Source organism: Saccopteryx bilineata, chromosome 2, assembly GCF_036850765.1.
Source record: "Saccopteryx bilineata isolate mSacBil1 chromosome 2, mSacBil1_pri_phased_curated, whole genome shotgun sequence".
In the NCBI taxonomy this organism is placed as follows: domain Eukaryota; kingdom Metazoa; phylum Chordata; class Mammalia; order Chiroptera; family Emballonuridae; genus Saccopteryx; species Saccopteryx bilineata.
The window spans coordinates 12,580,032-12,599,670 of record NC_089491.1 but is presented as its reverse complement, the minus strand read 5'-3'; the positions used below and the strand labels follow the sequence as shown (position 1 = coordinate 12,599,670).

Sequence of the window (19,639 nt, the reverse complement as noted above, 5' to 3'; positions counted from 1 at the left end):
GCCAAACATCAAAGTTTAGGGACCACTGCCCCAAGGCATCTGTCCCAGAGGGAGTAAGAAGGAAACTGAGCAATTAATACATGTTTAGTGCACGTCTCTAACCAAGAGCTTGGCGCCCTGTTCCCTTGGCTCCTTTCTCGGGTGGGTAGAGTAGCATCTTCATGTCACTATTTCTGAAGCTGGTGAACTGAGAAGAGTAAACTCCAGGTTTGTGGCTGTTCTTTCCGATGTCAATGAGAAGGTTAGGACCCAGAAACCTCCAGGTGTCCTAAAGAAAAGCTGAGAAACAAGTCCATACACCTGGAGGCCAGATGACTTCAGCATAAGTTTAGAGCAGATTGGGTATCTGTTGTTAGGAGCAGGTATGCGTGTACATGTGCGTGTGCGTGTGTGTGTGTGTGTGTGTACAGGTGCTCATCACTTCTCTGTGCTCTTGCTGAACTCACTTCTTATTACTAATTCCTTAAGACAGGGACTGCACAATCACCTCTGGGCAGTGGCTCTCATAACGTTAACCGTGAGCCTGGGGGAGATGAGGAATAGAGCCAGCTGCCTGCTCGAGGATGCCCTGCCTTTATCCCTAGTAGAGCTGCATACCTTTATCAAGGGCATCAAACCTTGGACGCAGGAAATACCTACTCCCTCAGTTACATTCGCCTGAGATCCACTAAAGACAAGGCGCTGAGTTTCTTCACCGGAGGACTTTGCATTTTATATTTAAGGGCATCAATGTCACCTACTGTAGGACATCTCCCAGGATCAACATTTGTTAATTATACTTCTGTTCACTGTCCTTTCATCTCCAGCAGACGGGGAGCAGCATGGGACCCGAGAACCAGAGCAGCGTGTCCGAGTTCCTCCTCCTGGGGCTCCCCATCCGGCCAGGGCAGCAGCGCGGGTTCTTCACCCTGTTCCTGGGCATGTACCTGACCACGGTGCTGGGCAACCTGCTCATCATCCTGCTCATCAGGCTGGACTCCCGCCTGCACACACCCATGTACTTCTTCCTCAGCCACTTGGCCTTCTCTGACATTTCTCTGTCATCCGTCACTGTCCCAAAGATGCTTACGAACATGCAGACTCGGCAACAATCCATCTCCTATGTGGGATGCATTGCTCAGGTATATTGTTTCATACCTTTTGGTGTTATTGACAGTTTCCTTCTGGCAGGGATGATATATGACAGGTAAGTGGCCATCTGTCACCCTCTACACTACACCACCATCATGAGGGAGGGGCTGTGTGTGCTGCTGGTGGCCAGCTCTTGGATCATCAACTGTGCCCATGCTCTGACACACACCCTTCTCTTGCTCCGACTGTCCTTCTGTGCCAACAGCACCATCAGCCACTTCTTCTGTGAACTCACTGTGCTCCTGAGGCTGAGCTGCTCTCACATCTCCCTCAATGAGCTGGTCATCTTCACCGAGGGAGGAATGGTTGTACTCCCACCTTTGGGTATTGTTTTGGGCTCATATGTCCATGTAGGGTCCATCATCTTGAGGGTCCCCATCATTAGGAAATTGTTAAAAACCTTTTCTACCTGTGGCTCCCATCTCCTTGTGGTGTCTTCGTACTATGGGGGAGTTGCAAGTGTTTATATATTTTCCTCCTCATGGGATTCCAAAAACGTTATGGCTTCAGTCATGTACACGGTAGTTACCCCCATGCTGAACCCCTTCATCTACAGCCTGAGGAACAGAGATATCAACCAGACCTTGGAAATGTGTGTCAACGGGGTTAACTGCTTTAAGTGGCAATCACTGCATCCTCTTATTATAGTCAGGAGCAAGTGAGATACATGTCCTGTAACAGTGTATGGTTGTCACTTCCATATAACTTCAACAGAGTACACATTCTGTTGTCATGGATAAGTGTTGTTAAAATGTCAACTAGCCTGACTAGGCAGTGGCACAGTGGATAGAGCATCAGACTGGGACATGGAGGACCCAGGTTGGAAACCCCGAGGTCGCCAGCTTGAATGTGGGCTCATCTGGTTTGAACAAGGCTCATCGGCTTCCAAGGTCGCTGCCTTGAGCAAGGGGTCATTCGGTCTGCTGTAGCCTCCCGGTCAAGGCACACATGATGAAGCAATCAATGAACAATTAAGGAACCAAGAAGAATTGATGCTTCCCACTTTTCACCCTTCCTGTCCATCTGTCCCTATCTGTCCCTCTTCTGTCTCTGTCTCTGTCTACTAGGTCACGTTTGTTAACTGCACTGTTTAATAATCTTAATAATTCTTCACTCCTAAATTATTTCTTTTCTTATTCATCAACTTTTACAAGATATATGCAAAATATTATGCAAAACATGTTGCATAATTATAATTATGGGTTTTCCAGCTTCTTCTTTGGGATATGGTAGGTTTTGCTTATGTGTATTTTCACTATGGTATTGACGACACATGGATTTAGCATCGTGATTCACTTCTGGAGAACTTGTGAACTCTTTTTTTTAAATTGATTCCTTTATGCTGGCTTACACTGGCTTTAAGCTAATTTGGCATAATTCTTCCCAAATCACATTCAATGACATTGTGTTGGTAGGCTGCAATCACCCATGGTAAGAATAATTACACTATGAAAGTTGGCAAGTGCTCCAAAACTAGGCCTTTTTAATAAAAGAGAGAGAGGCTTTTATAAATACATTTAACAACATACCACTGCATTTATAATGAGGAGATATGTCTATAATTAGGAGAAATATACTGTATTTTTCGCTCCATAAGACGCACATTTTTCCCCCCAAAAGTCGATGGGGAAATTCCCATGTATCTTATGGAGCGAATAATAATGGTATTTTATTAAATATTTTAACACACCATTTGGTTCAGAATATTTTTTTTCTTATTTTCCTCCTTAAAACCCAAGTTGTGTCTAATGTTAAGGTGCCTTTTATGGAACAAAAAAATCAGTAATCAGGAGATATAAAAGGTAAGCAAAAGGTCTTACCTTTACATCTCATCTATTTCTAATATTATTATATCATTTATAGCTATAACTATAGATATAGTTATATATATAAATATAGATTAGAGATGCTGTAAGAGTATAGGTACTAATATATACAGTTATAGATATGTTACATACACAGATATAGATAGAGAAATTGAGATACCAAAATAATACAGGTAATAAAGATGTGGCTTTCTTGTGGTTAGTTTTTATATGGTATTTTTTTTTCACCATTTAAAACCCTTCTATGTCCTTATTTCTGTGAGGTGTTCATTGTTAACTGTGACTCTGAATTTAGCTCTTTTTATGTAGAGCAACCATTATTCTATTTCTGAAGAGTATTACCTATGTATATCTAATGCAATCATAATAAAGTTTAATTTATATTTTTCATATTGCTATGTTTTTTAATGATGATATGTGTTTTACATTTGTTCTTTCATGTCTCACTCTTTTCTTGATTAATCATATATATAAATTATTCTATTTCCTTTTTAATTTATTAATTAAACATGATTATAATTAGTGTGTAATTCTTTGCTTTGTGCAGCGATTACTTCTTACTTTCCCTTTAATTATTAATTATACTTTAATATAAAAAACATGGAATTTAGATTTTAACCATTGGAGGAATACAATTCAGTGGCATTTAGAACATTCATCATCAATTACTCATTCTGGGGGCCCTAAAGGAATCTGTATTAAACATCAATTCAATTGAGTATTTTGCAACTGTGAAGAGATAAAAAGAAAAATATTTATCTATCAACATAGAGGAATATCAGAATATATTGTTAAATGGGGGAAAAAAGCAATTTGTGGAAGAGCATTTGTAGCATGTTACTTTTTATGTAAAAATGAATGGGAAATAAAATATTCATATGTTTGCTCATGTGACCAAACAGAGACACAGGAAAAATAAATCAGAAACTAATGAGATCTTTTACCTGTAGGTGGTGGGGCAGAATGATGAGAAATGAGTATAATTCTTTGAATAGTTTTGACTATGTTGTTCTTTGCCCCTAAAAAAAATAAATAGAAGAGCTTAACCAGGGAGTGGAGCATTGCATAGAGCAATGACTAGAGATGCTGAAGACCCAGGTTCAAAACCCTGATGTCATCAACTTTAGTGTGGACTCATCTGACTTGAGTGCAGGCTCACCAGCTTGAGTGCTGACTTGAACCCAAAGCTTGATGGCTTGAGCTAAGGCTGTTGGCTTGATTCCAAGTCAGTGGCTTGAGCCCAAGGTCATTGGCTTGAGCCCAAGATTGCTGAATTGAGAAAAGGGTCACTAGCTTAGCTGGAACCACCTGGTCAAGACATATATAAAAAGCAATCAATTGAACAACTAAGACTGCCGCAAATACGAGTTGATGCTTCTCATTTATCTCTCTTCTGGTCTGTCTCTGTCTCTCTCCCTCTCTAAAAACAATAAAAATAGGTCCTGGCTGAATGGCTTAGTTGTAGAGCGTCAGCCTGGTGTATCAATGTCCCGGGTTCGATTCCCAGTCAGGGCACACAGGAGAAGCAACCATCTGCTTCTCCACTCTTCCCCCTACCCCTCCCCTTTCACTTTCTCTCTCTTACTCTCTTCTCCTCCCACAGCCATGGCTCAGTTGGAACCGATGCATCAACCTCAGGTACTGAGGATGGCTTTGTGGAGCCTTAGCTTCAGGTGCTAAAAAAAAAATAGCTTGGTTGTGAGCATGGTCCCAGATGGGTGTCACCAGGTTGATACCAGTCAGGGCACAGGTGGGAGTCTGTCTCTCTACTTCCTTTCCTCTCACTGGGAAAAAGAAGAAAATAAATAAATAAATAAATAAAAATAAAGAAAGTGGTGAATAAAGGAAAATAGAATAAGGAAAAACAAATGAACCGAACTACATTTTCAAATTAATGCCATAATTAGACTAAAAGTGAAAATATATAATCTAAATAATTTTTAACCATAATTATGTCTATATACTCCCACAACAATTAAAAAAAAACAACTAAAAACAAAGTTTTAAGCTGTACTTAGTGTGTCATTAACTGTAGCATGAGTTCACCATTCTGAAACCCTTCCCCGTGCATCCAAAGATTCAGCAAATAAGTAACCCCGAGGCAGAGGGAGGGAGCCCCACTCCCGGGGAAGGTGCTGTGCACACGGAGAAGGAGGGGCTGCCAAAAACTCTGTGGTGTCCAATGAGAATTGGCAATCTCAATTTGAACTCATAGGATTTTACATGTATAATAGATAGAAATTTATATGTTATAGGTCAAAATCTATACAGTTCCCATATCCAATTCTTTCTGTCCCACTCCTGACCCACCTCCTGTGGGTAAATATTCCTTTAGTTTCATACTTTCTAGTTTTTACTTGTGTTTCTTTTCTATGTCTTTCCCAGTTGGCTTCTCTGAGAACATTTGGAATCCTCAAAGCAATGAACAAACCTAAAGCTTCAAAATGAATAACAACAGTAATGCATTATAGTTCAGAGAGTAATTAAGAATCCATGAGTCCCTAATGATATACATACATACATAAATAAACATCAAACAAGTACAGAATAAGAGTAAGTTTCTTATTACAGGAGATTACATGTAATAAACAAAGAAAAATATAGAATGAGAAAAATCTCCATTTGGCACCATGTTTGCAATAATTTAGTCATTTAGGAATCCCCAATAAATGTTAAATATAGTGGGTAAAATTTAAAAAAGAAAAAGTTATGTTTATATAGTATCAAAATATCTACCTAAATGATCTTTTTTTTTTTTTTTTTGTATTTTTCTGAAATGAGCAGTGGGGAGGCAGAGAGACAGAGAGACAGACTCCTGCATGTGCCTGACAGGGATCCACATGCATGCCCACTTGAGGGCGATGATCCTCACATCAGGGCCATTGTTCTGTTGCAACCGAAGCCATTCTAGTGCCTGAGGAGGAGGCCATGGTGCTGTCCTCAGCACCCGGGCCAACTTTGCTCCAATGGAGCCTTGGCTGCAGGTAGGAGAAGAGAGAGACCGAGAGAAAGGAGAGGGACAAGGGTAGAGAAGCAGATGGGTGCTTCTCCTGTATGCCCTGGCTGAGAATCAAACCCAGGACTTCCACATGATGGGCTGACACTCTACCACTGAGCCAACCAGCCAGGGCCCTAAATGATCCTTATTGATTACAAGCTTAAAAGAGTAAGTTTAAGAAAATGGTATCTTTTGTACGTGGCTTACCAATTTTCCAAGCACCATTTATTAAAGAGGCTTTCTTATCTCTGTTGTATGTTTCTGGCTCCTTTGTCGAAAATTATTTGTCCATATATACATGTGGGTTTTATTCCTGGGCTCTGGATTCTGTTCCATTAGTCTGTATGTCTGTTTTTTTCTCAATACCATGCTGTTTTGATTATTGTGACTCTACAGTATAATTTGAAGGCACGCTTTGTGATACCTGTGGTTTCATTCTTTTTCCTCAGGATTACTTTGACTATACAGTTGTTGTTTTTTTATGGTTCCAAACAAATCTGGTGATTTCTTATTCTTTTTTTTTAATAACATTGGGATTTAGATGGGAATTGCATTAAATCTGTGTATTGCTTTTGGAAATATGGCATTATATTGACTGAAATTAGTAAATCAGAGAAAGCTAAGAACTGTATGATTTCACGCATTGGTGGGATATAAAACTGACACTCATAAACATAGATAAAAGTGAAGTAGTTACCAGGGGGAGGGGAAAGGGAAGGGAGTTGGTTGAGGTGGTAAAGAGAAACAGAGAGTGACTGAAAAGATTTTGACGTCGGGTGATGAGTATACAACCTAAAGAACAGTTCCAATGTTATAGAAATGTTTACCTGAAACCTCTGTACTTTTATTGATCAATGTCACCCTATTAAATTTAATTTTCTAAAGAAAAACATTTTTTAAAGAATAAACATGGTACCTTTACAGAAGAGAACCTGGAAGACACCACCTTAGCCAACAGATCATAAATAAAAACATAAGTAACTTGAAAAATTAATGTCAAATATCTTCTAATAAAATGCACTGTGTTATATTGGCTCAAAATCCAAGCCTGAAATATACATATATACATATACATAGAAAAAAAACATAGTTAAATGTTAATTTAACTAATGGGGAATCTGGGTAAAGCCTTCCTGGAATTCTCTATATCATTTTTACAGCTTTTCTGTTTATTTAAAATCATTTCAAAACAAAAGTATGAAAAGTCCCTTACCCTGCTAGAACAATGCCCAAGAAGAAAGGAGCCCCGAGCATCAGTGGAATGAGGGACACTGTCCCCTAGGACTCCAGTCCCTCTGGCTACAGCTCCCAAAAGGCAGTCAGAAATTAGCCCAAAGCTTGGGGACTGGGTTTCAGCCCCTCATTAGTAATTGTTATCTTTGCACTCATTTCTCTAGAGCTGGTTAAGTAAATTAAAAGTCTGTAAAAGGGCCAGGGCCACAGATGTTTCCTCTGTGTCTGGACCTAAGGCCTCCTGAAGAAACCTGAGGAGTCGGGCAGCAGTCTGGAGCAGAAGGGTCTGACTCAGCAGTGACGGGCACAGGTCAGAGGGGCTGGGACTCTGCCCTTGGCGATGGGTCTGCCTGTGTGCTAGCGGGTCATGTGGGACTCTGTGTCCATGACTCTGTGTGTGTGCGTGTGTGCGTGTGTGCGTGTGTGTGTGTGTGTGTGTGTGTGTGTGTGTATTATCTGCACCCATGACCTCAAGTATTTCCTTTGGAGTCCTCCTTCCGGAGCTCCATCAGCTGAGCTATCCAAACTGTAAGCAACTCCCTGTTTCTTAGAACAGATCAGCTATCATTTCAGGTTCCTGCATGTGACTGTGTCACTTAGAAGTTTAAAATCTTTTATTACTTTTATTAAACATCTCAGGCAAGAAGAAGAAAAAATACCCAAGCACCATGCTATGTGAGGTTATTTGGCAGAATCACTGTAAATATGGGTGAGATCTTGGGAAAGTTACTGAAGTGCTTTGCCCTCCATTTCCACATCCATAAAATGGAAAGAAGGACCCTTGGTGGTGAATCTGCAGAGGCCCAGGTACATGCTTATTGTATGAATAGAAGTCAATGTATTGGAGATTTTTTTCCAATTGAAAAGTATATAAATATAAAGAAAAAAAATTATCTAGAAAGAGGACTAAGAAAATTTTGAACAACGTTTTGTCCTCAAAGTTCTAAAATAATATATTGTACTTGGCTCCCCTAAGAAAGAAAAAAAAGTTTTCATGTGTGATGGTTTAGAGCAAGGGTTGTGCTCACACAGACATGGTAAATTGAACCCCACAAAGTAGCTAAAAATTGGTAAGTTTTAACTTATAGAAAACAGTTACATATATTACGTTAATAGATTACATATCACATATACTATAGGTATAGATATACACACGTGTGCGCCATTCTGTCTAGGGAATGTACAATTTTGCGCTGACAGCATTTGTACCTTTTATGTTTCCAATTCTTACAAGTTAAAATAGTTGGAAGAACACAAGTGCATAGTGCCACCGTGAAGAGGTCTTTAACTCTGAGAATGGAGGCTGATGTGTGAACTTCATCAGGAAAGGTAGGTAAAGCCCTCAGCCCAGTACCCAAATGTCCACCACAGTGTTCACCGTTATTATGAAAGAGAGTTTGTGGGTTCCTCTGGCTTTAGAGCTATTCAGGTATAAATGACATTTAATGGCCACCCACTGCTAGAGTGTCCATGAGTTTACAGCTTCAGGGCAGTGGGACTGAAAATGTCCACAGGAAGAGTATGAGAACACTCCAACAATGCCAGTCAGCACCGAGTCTCACATTACTTTAAGGCATAAACACCTGATAGCAGTTTTCTGGGCTCATCCTCTATTTCTGACACAGTGAGTTAGTGTGGTGTGGCTCTGGCCTGGGGCAGAAACTGTCCCTCCATGTCCATCACGATCTAACCTCACAGAAGTAGGGACCTTCCTTTTTTATTGTTGTTGTTTACTGTTCCATCTAAGTCCTCAGTAGAGATCAAGACAGAGACTCTGTGTTCTATAAACAATGGTGAGTGCAACAGTGAACACCCTCTGGACTGTAATGAGGTCTCACAGCTGCTTTAAGGGTGCGATGTTTTCCTGGAGCCACTCTGGGTTAGAGCGAGGACACACACTCCTACACATGTCATAAATTATTCTGTGTTTAAAAAGAATGGTATTCCTGGAAAATGACAGCATGAGACATGATGGTCCTGGGTGTCCTTTCCAGGTTGCTGATTGTCCCAAACCTCCTTCCTCCCCAGCAGACGGGGAGCAGCATGGGGCCCGAGAACCAGAGCAGCGTGTCCGAGTTCCTCCTCCTGGGGCTCCCCATGCGGCCAGGGCAGGAGAGCGGGTTCTTCACCCTGTTCCTGGGCATGTACCTGACCACGGTGCTGGGCAACCTGCTCATCATCCTGCTCATCAGGCTGGACTCCCGCCTGCACACGCCCATGTACTTCTTCCTCAGCCACTTGGCCTTCTCTGACATTTCTCTGTCATCCGTCACTGTCCCGAAGATGCTCACGAACATGCAGACTCGGCAACAATCCATCCCCTATGTGGGATGCATTGCTCAGATGTATTTTTTTATGTTTTTTGTTTGTCTTGACAATTTCCTTCTGGCAGTGATGGCATATGACAGGTACGTGGCCATCTGTCACCCTCTACACTACACCACCATCATGAGGGAGGGGCTGTGTGTGCTGCTAGTGGCTGGCTCCTGGATTCTGTCATGTGGCAGTGCCCTGTTACATACCCTCCTCTTGGTCCAACTGTCCTTCTGTGCCGACAACACCATCAGCCACTTCTTCTGTGAACTCACTGCACTCCTAAAGCTGAGCTGCTCTGACATCTCCCTCAATGAGCTGGTCATCTCCACTGAGGCAGGAATGCTTTTATACTTGTCTTTGGTTTTTATTTTGTCCTCATATATACGTATAGGGACCATCATCCTGAAGGTCCCCTCCACCGAGAGATTCTTTAAAGCCTTTTCCACCTGTGGCTCCCATCTCTTTGTGGTGTCCTTATACTACGGGACAGTTGCAAGTGTTTACTTACTGTCCTCATCATGGGATTCCAAGGACGTCACTGCTTCGGTCATGTACACGGTAGTTACCCCCATGCTGAACCCCTTCATCTATAGCCTGAGGAACAGAGATATCAAACAGGCCTTGGAAATGTGTGTCAAGAAGGTTAACGTCTTTAAATGGCAGTCACTTAATCCTCCTATTGCAGTCAGGAGGAGCAAGTGAGACATAGCTCCTAAAGTTATTGTATGGTTGTCATCTCCATATAACTTTATTGAACAGGCATTCTGTTGTCATGTATAAGTGTTGTTAATATGTCACCTTAGTCAAGTTTTCCACCTGGATTGTTAATAATTATTTATTTCTGATTAATATATTTTCCTTTTTCTTTGTCTCTTCTAAGATGTATGCAAAAACTTAAGCAACACATTGCACAATTCTAAATGCGAATTTGTATTTCTTCCTTTGAGACATGTCCGTCTTTCTGTATATTGTGAGACACGCTGACTTAGCATCATGATCTGCTCCCCATGAACCCGGCTTTATTTTTAAACCCATTCTTTTATGCTGGCTTACACCAGCTTTAAGCTGATTTGGCGTAATTCTTCCCAAATCACATTTAATGACATAGTGTTGGTAGACCACAAGCAGCCATGATTGGACTAATTACACTATGAAAATGGGCAGGAGTACTTGCCCATTTTTTAAAAAGGAAGGTTTTTTTTAAAAAAAAGAAGGAGATTTTTATAAGTGTATTTAACAATACACTACTCTTTTTATGATTAGAAGATATCTCTATCAATGGGTCCTACCTAACACCTCACCTACTTCTGATATTTATACCGGTATCTATAGATCTAGACACAATACAGATAGAGATAGAGAAACAGAGATACTGTTATAGTATCGGAAGTAATGATGCAGCTTTCTTAAGGTTAAGGTTTATATGGTATTTCTTTCCCATCACTTTAATCTTTTCTTATGAGCTTATATCTGTGAAGAGTCCATTGTTAATCGTGTAAAGTTGAATTTTGCTGTTTTTATGTAAAGCAACATTAGCATATCAGTGGACAATTTTATCTACTGACATCTAAAGTAATCATAATATATTTAAATTTCTATTTTTCATATTACTATGCATTTTATTTGATATACCTGTTTCACACTTATTCTCTTGCCTTCCTCCTTTTAATCTATTAAATACATATGTTGTTACTCCAATATCCCTCTTAAACTTATTAATTATTCATTATTATTATAATTTTATCATTTTTTTCTGTGCTATGTGCTGCCATTACTTTTTACTTTCTCCTTAGTTATTTAAATTGCTTTTATTATTCAAAACATGAAATTAATCATTTTAGCATTGTGATGTATAAAATTTATTGATATTAAGGACACTCATCACCCATATCTCATTTACAACCACTAAAGAACACATCATAGAGCATCAATACATTTAAGTATTTCTCAAATGTGGAAAAATAAGAACAAAGATATCTATGAATCAATATGGAGAAATGTCCGGATATCTGGTTAAATGGTAGAAAACAATATGTAAAGCAGCACTTACAGCATGCTACTTTTTATGTAAAAATAAAAGAAAGATACAATGTACATATATCTGCCTATTTCAGCACACAGAGCCACAGGAAGAATAAATAGAAACTAATGACATTGTTTACCTACAGGATGTGGGGCAGAAGAGTCAGAGATGAGTATGATTATTTGTATAGTTTTGACTATGTTGTCTTTTGCCAATATAAAATAAATAGAGAGGTGGTGAACCTGACCTGTGGTAGCACAGTGGATAAAGCATCAACCTGGAATGCTGAGGTTGCTGGTTCAAGACCCTCGGCATTCCTGGTCAAGGCACATATGGTAGTTGATGCTTCCTGCTTCCCCACTTCTTTCTCTCTCTCTCTCTCTCTCTCTCTCTCTCTCTCCAAAATCTAAAATAATGTATTTTTAAAAGTAAAAGAAAAAAAGACGTGGTGAGTAAAGCAAGATAGAATAAAATAAAACAAATGAATCTAACTATATTGCTAATTACTACCATAATTAGACTGAAGGGGAAAATAAAATGAGTAACCTAAGTAATTATTGAACCCAGAATCATGTCTATATACTACCATCATAAAAAAAAGTGAAAACAGAGTTTTAGCTGTAGTTCATTATTAACAGTGTTATGATTTCAAGGTTCTCTTTTTTTAATTAAATGAGAGGTGGGGAGACCAGGAAGCAGAGAAACAGGCTCCCGCTTGCACCCCGACAGGGATCCACCCAGCAAGCCTCCTACCAAGTGATGCTCTGCCCGTTAAGGGCAGTTGCTCCATTGCTCGGCAACTGACCTATTTCAGCACCTGAAGCGAAGCCATGGAGCCATCCTCAGTAACTGGGGTCAACTCGTTCAAACTGTTTGAGCCATGGTTGCGGGAGAAGGACTGAGAGTCTAATGAAAATGGGAGGGGTTGTAACACAAATACTTGCTTCTTCTGTGTGTCTTGACTGTGAATCGACACATGGACTTCACACAATGGGCTTATGCTGTACCAATGAGCACATCAGCCGGGGCTGATTTCAAGATTCTGAAACAGTTCACCATGTGTCCAAAGATTCAGAAAATTAATATAGAGGAAAAGGAGTGAGTCCTCACTCATGGAGAAGGTGCTGTGTACATACAGAAAGAGAGGCTGGAATGAATTCTCTGCGGTCAAACTAGAATTAGAGATGTCAACTCATGGATTTAAGAAAGTATAAACAGATAAAAATATATATGTTCTATGTCAACATATACAGTGTTCCCATCCCACATATGTTTTGCTTTGTTTTGTTTTAGTGAGAGAGAGAGAGAGAGAGAGAGAGAGAGAGAGAGAAAGTGAGGTAGAGAGAAGGACAGACAAACAGGAAGAAAAAGAGATGAGAAGCATTAATTCTTCATTGTGGCATCTTAGTTCTTTATTGATTCCTTTCTCATACATCCCTTGACCAAGGATGGGAACGAGGGGGGCTGCAGCAGAGCCAGTGACATGTTGCTCAAGCCAGCAACCTTGGGCTCAAGCCTGTGGCCTTGGGCTTCAAGTCAGTGACCTCTGAGCTCAAGTCAGTGACCATGGGATCATGTCTGATTCTATGCTCAAGCCAGCAACACCGATCTCACACTGGTGAGCCTGAGCTTAAGCCAGCGACCTTGGGCTTTCTAACTTGGGTCGTTTGATTCTCAGGACGATGCTCTATCCACTGTGCCACCACCTGCTCAAGCTCATTCCCATTCTTTTTGTCCCACGCCTGTCTTACCTCCTATAGTTAAATATTCCTTTAGCTTCTTAGTTTCTAGGTTTTCCTTCTTGTGTTTCTATATATACACATTGGCTTCTCTGAGATCATTTAATAGCCTTGAAAATAATGAACATTCCTAAAGTTCAAAATGAGTAACAACAGTAATGGTTTATAACTAACAGAATAACAATAATTATTAGACTATAATGATATAAACAATTAAATGAATAAATAAATAAGTGAATAAATAAATAAATGAATAGCAAATGAGTGGGAAGCAAGGATAAATTCTTTTCAGAAAATACAATTAAACAACAAAGGAGAAATAACAAAAGTAGAAAAATCACCATTTGGCAAACATATTTGCAATAATTTTGTCATATAAGAATCACCAAAGGGTGTTAAATATAGTGGATGAAATTATAATAAGAAAATAGTTTTGGGTAATATAGTCATTCTGACTATATTTATTCTTCCTATCTAGGAAAAAGAAATATTTTTCCATTTCATTGTATCTTTTTCGATATCCCTTAACAATGCTTGTAGTTTTCATTATATAGGTACTTTACATTCTTTGTTATGTTTATTCCTAGGTATTTCATTTTTTTTGTTGCAACCATGAAGGGGATTATTTTTTTAGTTAATTTTCTGATGTTTCATTGTTGACATATAGGAAGGCAATGGACTTTTGTATCTTAATTTTGTATCCTGTGATCTTACTGTATTGGTTTATTGTTTCTAGTAGTCTTTTTGTGGAGTCTTTGGGGTTTTCAATGTATAGGATCATATCATCTGCAAAAAGTGAAACCTTTACTTCTTCTTTTCCAGTATCATGCCCTTATTTCTTTTTCTTCTCTGACTGCTCTGGCTAGAATTTCCAACACTATATAAAGACATATGCAGCCCCATGTCCATTGCAGCATTGTTCACATTGGCCAAGACATGGAAACAACCAAAAAGCCCTTCAACAGATGACTGGCTAAAAAAGATGAGGTACATATACACTACGGAATACTACTCAGCCATAAGAAATGATGACATCGGATCATTTACAACAACATGGATGGACCTTGATAACATTATACTGAGTGAAATAAGTAAATCGGAAAAGACTAATAACTATATAATTCCATACATAGGTGGGACATAAAAATGAGACTCAGAGACATGGAAAAGAGTGTGGCGATTACCAGGGGTAGTGGGAGAGGAGGGTGGGGGGAGAAGAAAGGCACAAAAAATCAGATGGAAAGTGACGGAGACAATTTGACTTTGGATGATGGGTATGCAACATAATCAAATGGCAAAATAACCTGGAGATGTTTTCTCTGAACATACGTACCCTGATTTATCAATGTCACCCCATTAAAATTAATAAAAAAAAGAAAATAGTTATGTTTATCTAGTTTAAATGCATCTACTCAAATGATACCTATAAATTACAAGGTTAAAACAGTAACTTTTAAAAATTTATATTAAATTAATTGGGTAACATGGTTCACCAAACCATACACGATTCAAGTGTCCAACTCAATATCACCCCATCCACACGCAGCTTCCTGCACCCTTGCCCCATGCGGATCTCTCCCTGCCCCCGACCCCCCACTCTACACTTCTCTCCCCACCTCCTCACCCCTTTCCCTCGGGCTATGGCCTCCCTGTTGTCTGTATCCATGTGCTATGTGTATATGTTTTCTTAGCTAATCTCTTCCCCTCCTTTCATCCTGTCCCCTCACCCCTTCCCTCTCATGACTGTGTATCTAGTCCATGTGTCCAGGCCTTTGTTTCTACTTTGTCCATCAGTGTATTGTGTTTGTTAGATTTCACTGATGAGTGGGATCATATGTCATTTAAAAAGTGGTAACTTTACAGTAGAGAACCAGGCAGTCACCACCTTAGCTAACTGATCAAGGATAAAAACCCTAGTTATTAAATAAAATTAATATCATAACTAATAATAAGCACTCTGGCATATCTGATGAAAATCTAACCATAAAATATAAATACACACATACATAAGCACAGAATACATACATAATACAATATTAATTTAATCATTTGAGAATCAAGGTGAAGTCTGTCCAGAAATATTTATATCATTTTCACAACTTTTCTATATCTTGAAAATCACTGTGAAAGAAAAAGTGGAAAAATTCTCTATCCAGCTGGAACAATGCCCAAGAAGGAAGGAGCCCAGAGCATCACTGGAATCAGGGACACTGTCCCCCAGGACTCCAGTCCCTCTGGCTCCGGGACACACAGCTCCCCAAAGGGCAGTCAGAAAGTAGCCCAAAGCTTGGGGACTGGGTTTCAGCCACTCATTAGTAATAAGTCTTGTCTTGGACTCATTTCCCTGGAGCTGGTGGAGGAGAATGAAGGTCTCTAGAAGGGCCATGGCCAGAGCCACAGATATTTCTTCTCTGTGTCTGGAACTAAGGCCTCCTGAAGAAACCTGAGGAGTCCGCAGCAGTCTGGAGCAGAAGGGTCTGACTCAGCAGTGACAGGCACAGGTCAGAGGGGCTGGGACTCTGCCCTTGGCGATGGGTCTGCCTGTGTGCTACGGGTCATGTGAGACTCTGTGTCCATGACTGTGTGTGTGTGTCTGCATGTGTGTATGTTTTTATATATAGTGTATGCTTGTGTATATGCTGTTTAATAGCTCTGTGTGTATGTGTGTGTGTGCGCTAATGTCTTGAGTCATAGCCTAATCTTTTTAGTGACTTAGAACTCATTGGAACCCTTTTATAGCGGGTATAGACAAAATGATCACCTTCTGCTGTGTGACTAGGGACCCCTGGTTCATGTCTGTGACCATAAACACCTACAGCACAGCTGGGCATCAGGAGTGACACTATCATCGCGGCTGCTGGACAAGAAGACGCCGACCTCACCGGGGACCAAGGTCAGAGAGGGCTCACACCTGTCTCCACAGAGTGTGCTTCTGCCCATGCTAGCTAGTTTGAGTGATACACTCGTGTGTGAGAGCAGGAAAATGTATTGTTTGGTTTCCTCTGTCTGTGGGTTACCATGTGCATGTGACACGTAGATGGTGGTGTAATGACCACACCTGTGACAGAATAGGCGAGCCTGCCCTATGCTGACTGCCCTCCCCCAGCGGGGGGTGAGTCAGGGGCTGCAGGAGCAAGACTTTAAGTAATAGGAGTGTGTGTGTTGATGTTGTAGTCAGTGTGGCTGGATATGCATGCATGATTTTTGAATTTTTATACTCTTGAGGGTTTTCAGAGATGTTTACGTTCAGTGTTAGAGTTCTATGTGGTAAGGGAAGTGTTTAGCAGGTGGTTCCTGAGTCGGGTTGTTGATGTGCATTGTGAGTGTGATTGTGGTTGAGTGATACATAATTGTGTGTTGTATATGTCTCATTCTGTGTGTTACTTATGACTTGTATGTATGTATATAAGTGTTTATGAGCTGAATCACATATCGGTGATCCTTTCCTTAGGATGGGAAGTTAGACACAGGTGACCAATTCTCAAATAAGCAGCATGTGTGTGCGTGAACATGTGTGCATTTCTGTGTGTGTGATCTGCACCCATGACCTCACATATTTCCTAAGGTGTCCTCCTTCTGCAGCTCCGATGACTGAGAAAACCGAACCCTAAGCAACTTCCTCTTGCATGAAACAGATCAGCTGTCATTTCATGTATCTGAGTGTCAGTTGATTTGAGCTTTGAAACTTTTTCTTTACTTTTATTAAACATCCTAAAGAAAAAACATTTTAGTCATCATGCTGGCAGAAGTTTCAGCAAAATCTCTGACAAATCTCACTGACACTCTGGGAAAGTTTCCTCAGTCCTTGGCCTGTTTCCACATCCATGGAGAGGAAAGAAGGGCCCTTGCCTCGTGAACCCCAGAGGCGCTCGGGCAGTGTTTGCTGTGCCAACAGAGGTCAGGGTATCTGAGAAGGCTTTGTCAGCTGAAAGTACCTAACTATGAAGGAATTAAATTACTGAGGAAGAGGACAAAAAAGCTTTTGACAACTTTGCACCCTCAAAGCTCTAAAATAATATGTTGTTCTTGGCTTCCCTAACCAACAAAAGGGGGGATCCCGTGTGTGATGGTTAAGAGCAAGGGTTCTGATCACACACATGTTAGACTGAACCCCGTGAAGTAGCCAATACTTGGAAATTTTTAATTTATAGGAAATGATAGTACATATATATCAGTTGTATTCACTACACATCACATACAGATACAGATATACACACGTATGTGTGCCATGCTGTCCCCTACTGCACTGTTGTGTGCCTGTAGCATTTGTATCATTTAAGCGTCTATCCCTTAAAAGTTAAAATAGGTTAGTAAACACAAACTCTTAGTGCAGATGTGAACAGCTCTTAAAACCAGGGACTTAAAGCTGATGTGTGGATCCAATTAGGAAACTTGGATAAAGTCCTCAGCCCAGTGCTGAATGTTCACCAAAATGTTCAGCATACTAAGAACGGTAGTTTGTGGACTACTCTGGCTTTGGAGCCATTCTGGCATCAAGGGCTTTCCATGGCCACATGTTTCTAAGTGACCGTGAGTTTACAGCTGCAGGTCAATGGTACCTGGAAGATCCACAGGAAGAGTGTAACACCGCTCCAACCACACCAGAGCAGCACTGAGTCTCATGTTACTTTAAGGCATAAACAACTAAAACCATTTTTCCAGGGTTATCCTCTATTTCTGCCACACTGACTTAGTGTGGTGTGGCTCTAGAGTGGTGGAAAAATGATCACTCCATGCCCATCACGATCTAACCTCACAGAAGTTGGGACCTTGCTTTTCTTTTTCAGTCCTGCTCTCAATCTTTGTAAGAGGTAGAAACAAAGTCTCGATATTCAATCAATAATGATGAATGAAACATAGAAGGCAGTCTTGCTTCTGTGTAATGAGGTCTTGTTGACTACTTTTGGGTGCAAAGTGTTCCTGGAACCAGACTGTGGTAGAGTGAAGATGATAAATTAATAGGATGGTAGATTAAAAATCATAGTTTTCCTAGAGAATTAGAGTCTGAGATGTGATGGTCCTGGTCATCTTTTCCAGGATGCTGAGAGTCCCAAACCTCCTTCCTTCCCAGAAGACAGGAAGCAGCATGGGGTCCAAGAACCAGAGCAGCGTGTCCAAGTTCCTCCTCCTGGGGCTCCCCATCCGGCCAGGGCAGCAGCGCGGGTTCTTCACCCTGTTCCTGGGCATGTACCTGACCACGGTGCTGGGCAACCTGCTCATCATCCTGCTCATCAAGCTGGACTCCTGCCTGCACACGCCCATGTACTTCTTCCTCAGCCACTTGGCCTTCTCTGACATTTCTCTGTCATCCGTCACTGTCCCAAAGATGCTCACAAACATGCAGACTTGGCAACAATCCATCTCCTATGTGGGATGCATTGCTCAGGTGTATTTTTTCATATTTTTTGTTTGTATAGACAATCTCCTCCTAGCAGTAATGGCATATGACAGGTACGTGGCCATCTGTCACCCTCTACACTACACCACCATCATGAGAGAGGGTCTGTGTGTGCTGCTGGTGGCTGGCTCCTGGATTTTGTCCTGTGGCAGTGCCCTGTTGCACACCCTCCTCTTGGTCCGACTGTCCTTCTGTGTCAACAATACCATCAGCCACTTCTTCTGTGACCTCACTGCAGTCCTGAAGTTGAGCTGCTCTGACATCTCCCTCAATGAGCTGGTCATCTTCACTGAGGGAGGACTGTTTTCATTCCTGCCTTTGTGTATTATTTTAGGCTCATATGTTCGTATAGGGAGCATCATCTTGAGGGTCCCCTCCACTAAGGGACTCTATAAAGCCTTTTCCACCTGTGGCTCCCATCTCTTTGTGGTGTTCTTATACTACGGGACACTTGTAGGTGTTTACTTTTTCTCCTCATCATGGGGTTCCAAAGACATCATTGCTTCGGTCATGTACACAGTAGTTACCCCCATGCTGAACCCCTTCATCTACAGCCTGAGGAACAGAGACATCAAACAGGCCTTGGAAATGTGTTTCAGCACAGTTAGTGTGCAGTCAGGAGCACAATGAGCTCTATCTTCTAAAATATTGTATGGTTGACATCTCCATATAACTTTAATAAAATATGCATTCTGTTATCATGTATAAGTATTATTAACATGTCAACCTGGTTAAGTTTGCCACCTAGATTGTTAATAATTATTTATTCCTAATTATTATCTTTTCTTGTTCATCATCTCTTCTTAGATGTATGCAAAATATCATGCAAAATATTGCACAATTATTAATGAAATTTGTCATTTTTCATTTGAGACATTTCAGCTTTTATTTATGTCATAGGGACACAATGATTTAACATCATAATCTGGTCCTGATGAACTTGGCTTTTTTTTTAAAAGTGATTTCTTTATGTTG

General features: G+C 40.6%; 3 protein-coding genes across 3 annotated transcripts; all 3 read left to right on the top strand.

The window, feature by feature from the left end:
- Positions 1–821: 821 nt before the first annotated feature.
- LOC136322151 (olfactory receptor 1J4-like) lies at positions 822–1,793 on the top strand. Its single transcript, XM_066254306.1, is given in 1 exon segment — positions 822–1,793. A coding segment is annotated over 1 exon segment (972 nt).
- Positions 1,794–9,231: 7,438 nt separating this feature from the next.
- LOC136322150 (olfactory receptor 1J4-like) lies at positions 9,232–10,206 on the top strand. The gene has a single exon (XM_066254305.1). It carries the CDS (start codon positions 9,232–9,234, stop codon positions 10,204–10,206), a length of 975 nt encoding a protein of 324 aa, XP_066110402.1.
- An 8,146-nt stretch (positions 10,207–18,352) lies between these two features.
- Positions 18,353–19,294, top strand: LOC136322149 (olfactory receptor 1J4-like). The gene has a single exon (XM_066254304.1). It carries the CDS (start codon positions 18,353–18,355, stop codon positions 19,292–19,294), a length of 942 nt encoding a protein of 313 aa, XP_066110401.1.
- Positions 19,295–19,639: the final 345 nt, after the last annotated feature.